This window comes from Olea europaea, chromosome 12 (genome assembly GCF_002742605.1).
Source record: "Olea europaea var. sylvestris chromosome 12, O_europaea_v1, whole genome shotgun sequence".
In the NCBI taxonomy this organism is placed as follows: Eukaryota; Viridiplantae; Streptophyta; class Magnoliopsida; order Lamiales; family Oleaceae; genus Olea; species Olea europaea.
Window position 1 is genome coordinate 5,482,345 of NC_036248.1, and position 3,535 is coordinate 5,485,879.

The window sequence follows — 3,535 nt, forward strand, 5'->3', positions numbered from 1 at the left end:
ATCCATTTATGCCATTTGTCACCGAAGAGCTCTGGCAGGTATGAAGTCCCTGTTTTCTATTAGGAATTTTCTAATTGGCTTCTTTTTATGGAAGAACTTTTATGAGTTGTGCACTAATTCAAAATTTACTGTTGAGAGCACAATAATGTACAATTTTTATCAGCCCAAACGGATTGTTCAATTTATTTTGGGATATCACGAAATAAAGTTCAAGGTTTTGAAGTTGCTGATATTGAGAATTTATTTTACATCACATTCTACCACTTGAATCTTAGCTTGATTAAACAGATCAGTCCAAGGTGTCCTATAGTTTCCCCATTATATTGCAGATTATTTTCCATGGCTAATTATTTTGATACAGGCATTACCATATCGAGAACAAGCTCTTATAATATCTGCTTGGCCATCAACATCACTCCCAAGGCAAGCCGAATCAATGAAAAAATTTGAGAATTTACAGGCTTTGGTGAGTCTTTAGAGTTCATTCTTGCTTATTTTTGATATGTAGATGACAAGCAAGTATATGAATTGTCGTAGGATTTAAATGACTCATGATATGTTCTCTTCTTCTCATTAAATAGATAAGAGCAATTCGAAATGCACGAGCAGAATACTCTGTTGAGCCAGGACGGCGTATATCTGCATCAGTTGTTGCAAATTCAGAAGTCCTTCAGTATATATCTGTAAGTTGGGGAGTTCACGAATCACCTCCTCCAGTCAGCTTTGATTGTCCTCAGCTTAATGCATATATATTCTGCTTCAATAATACCTGTTTTCTTGTTTTGCAACTTGGAAAAAATTTTGATGGAGTTGATTACTCTCATAGATGTTATCATGTTCATTTGATTCAAACTACACATGCAAGCCAATTAAGAGCATCTCCAAGACTCTTTCTTTATAAAGAGCATTTTATGTATTATAGGGAGCATTTTCAAATTTAGAGGGTTAAAATTTTTATACACTTCAACAAGCTCTTTATTTTGGCTCTTCATTTTGCTTTTCTCAAGAAACATTTATTAATTTTTCTTCATATTTTATTCAACATAATTTTCTATATGCCAATTGACCAATCGATCTAAATGTGGTTTAAATAGTTTAAGAAGTATAGTAGTGAAATATGTAATTTATTAAATGCAATAATCGTACATTAAGAATAGAGGGTGGGTTTGGCTCTCTAAATTTGAAGAGTTAAATCCACTCTTTATTTTAAAAAGTTGAAATAGCAAATCTTTGGGGGCTTATTTTAAGTATTGACACTTTAAAATAAAGAGCATTTTGTATTTAGAAAATCTATTGGAGATGCTTTAAGTAAAATATTGCAATTACCATAATCATTCCTATATAAAACAGATGTGGATTCTACAAGTAGGACCCACTACATAGGACAATGTTATGGTTTTCTTACAAACATTGAATGTTTCTTTTGAATATGGGAAGAAACTCTCTGGAGTTAGTCCTATCCTTTAGGACCTTAGATTGACATGAAACACAGTAGGAAATTGCTAATCATCTGCTGATAATTTCATTTTAAGAATTCACGTTTGCACTCTTTCTTAAGTAATTTTGGCATGTCTTAATTACGCAAACAGCTAGAAGTTTAATATTCCATATGTCATTACTCAAAAACAACTAAGCAAAGTCAATGGACCAGAATTTGATTATATTCATTTGTACGAGACATTATCCGACACTGTCATGGTGCAGATGGAAAAGGAAGTTATGGCTCATTAAGAATTCACGTTTGCACTCTTTCTTAAGTAATTTTGGCATGTCTTAATTACGCAAACAGCTAGAAGTTTAATATTCCATATGTCATTACTCAAAAACAACTAAGCAAAGTCAATGGACCAGAATTTGATTATATTCATTTGTACGAGACATTATCCGACACTGTCATGGTGCAGATGGAAAAGGAAGTTATGGCTCACCTATCCAAACTGGATTTACAGAACGTCACTTTCGCAGAATCTCCCCCTGGTATGTTCATCGAGAATTTACCTTTTTCTTGGTCAAGTCAAGTTATTTATTTTTGGCTTGAATATTTCTTTAACATTTTTTTATGTTGGAATCGAGATAGACTTGGTATGATCATAGCCCATCTTTGATATCTAATAGATAAGAGATGATATGCAGGAGACGCCAATCAATCAGTCCATCTTGTTGCGAGTGAAGGTTTGGAGGCTTATCTTCCTCTTGCTCACATGGTGGATATATCTGCTAAAAAAAAAAAAAAAAAAAAAAAAAAAAACCCTTGAATAAAGGAAAAAATGAAAGCTTTAGCCAAATCTAGTTCTGATATTAACACACTCTTGCGGGCATCAATTTTCTGTCTTCTCTTTTGCCTGCGTGCAGTCACCTATAATCTCACAATTTCCGTTACAATTTTTACAGTTTACAGAGAAAGCTCCAGAGGAAATTGTTCGAGGGGCTCGAGAAAAAGCAGCAGAAGCAGAGGAGAAGTTAACGCTGACCAGAAATCGCCTAGCTTTCCTTCAATCCACAGTTTTGGTGTCAAAATGAATTTTTGATATCCAGCTGATACAATTTATCGAAATACCCATGTCCGATGATCCTCCGTGCGATGTATTGGCAGTGATGTTGCTTTCAGGTGGACGCCTAGAACTGTGAATTTTTCATGGAAAAAGGATGTGGCTAGGTTGATGTACAGACCTGTATTTGTTGCCAAAAAAAAAAAAATGTCGAATAAATTTTCGTCCATCTTATTATTTATTCATCCTTTTTGCATAGGTAAAGTAACATCATAACTGGTTAATGGAAAATGTACGCAAGATTCTGTACGAATACCTCAATCGATACCAGATATTGAACTATCTAAAAGTTTCCATAATTTTTGTAGTTTCTTTTTGATCTTTATTTGACAAATACTCTTAAAAGTTAATTGTAATCAAGTGAAAGTTTGACAAAGAATATGTGGTGATTGGTGAGAATTCAATTCTGGCCACACAAGTTGCAAAAGTGAGAAGAACAAAACATACTTGATGAATAAATGTGTCAATTTTCAATTGGATGTCATTCAGAGATGCGGACAAAACATGACCTTAAATTCCCTGAACCTCGAAACTTCTCTGCATAAAACTTCTTTATTCTTTCAAAAACGGCCCTGCTGTATATTGCTAGGAGGAGGAGAAGAAGATGGGAAAGTTCTGTTGCGAAACAGTCGAAGAATCGTCATCCTCATCGTCGCCCCTCCTAGGACTGATTATTGCTTTGGTCATAGCAATGGCAATTTTCGTCCTCTGTAGAACTCCCCCAGTAAGAAGAAGACACACTGTTTATCATTACTGTTAGCAAAAACAGCAATGTGTTAAGGGTCGTCTCGCAGTCTAATCTTGATCGACTTGAACCTCAATCGATGATCTTATGCTTCAAGATATCCATCGGCCCCCTTTTTTTTTTTTTTTTAAAATAATTATGTTTCCTCAATCCTTTGATGTCTACTCCAGTAATTTGGGTATTTTTCTGCTAAGTCTTGTATGGACTATTGTCGGCATTCTTGGAGTTCTGGCACTCCCAC

At 34.7% G+C, this 3,535-nt stretch overlaps 1 protein-coding gene across 1 annotated transcript in view; it reads left to right on the top strand.

The window, feature by feature from the left end:
• Nucleotides 1–2,848, top strand: part of LOC111406479 (valine--tRNA ligase, chloroplastic/mitochondrial 2) — a 20,877-nt gene extending 18,029 nt beyond the window's left edge. Inside the window, 6 exon segments of the mRNA XM_023035896.1 lie at nucleotides 3–38; nucleotides 362–466; nucleotides 582–683; nucleotides 1,905–1,977; nucleotides 2,134–2,298; nucleotides 2,390–2,848. Coding sequence (XP_022891664.1) covers nucleotides 3–38; nucleotides 362–466; nucleotides 582–683; nucleotides 1,905–1,977; nucleotides 2,134–2,298; nucleotides 2,390–2,520 — 612 coding nt within the window. The 3' untranslated portion in view covers nucleotides 2,521–2,848.
• Nucleotides 2,849–3,535: the final 687 nt, after the last annotated feature.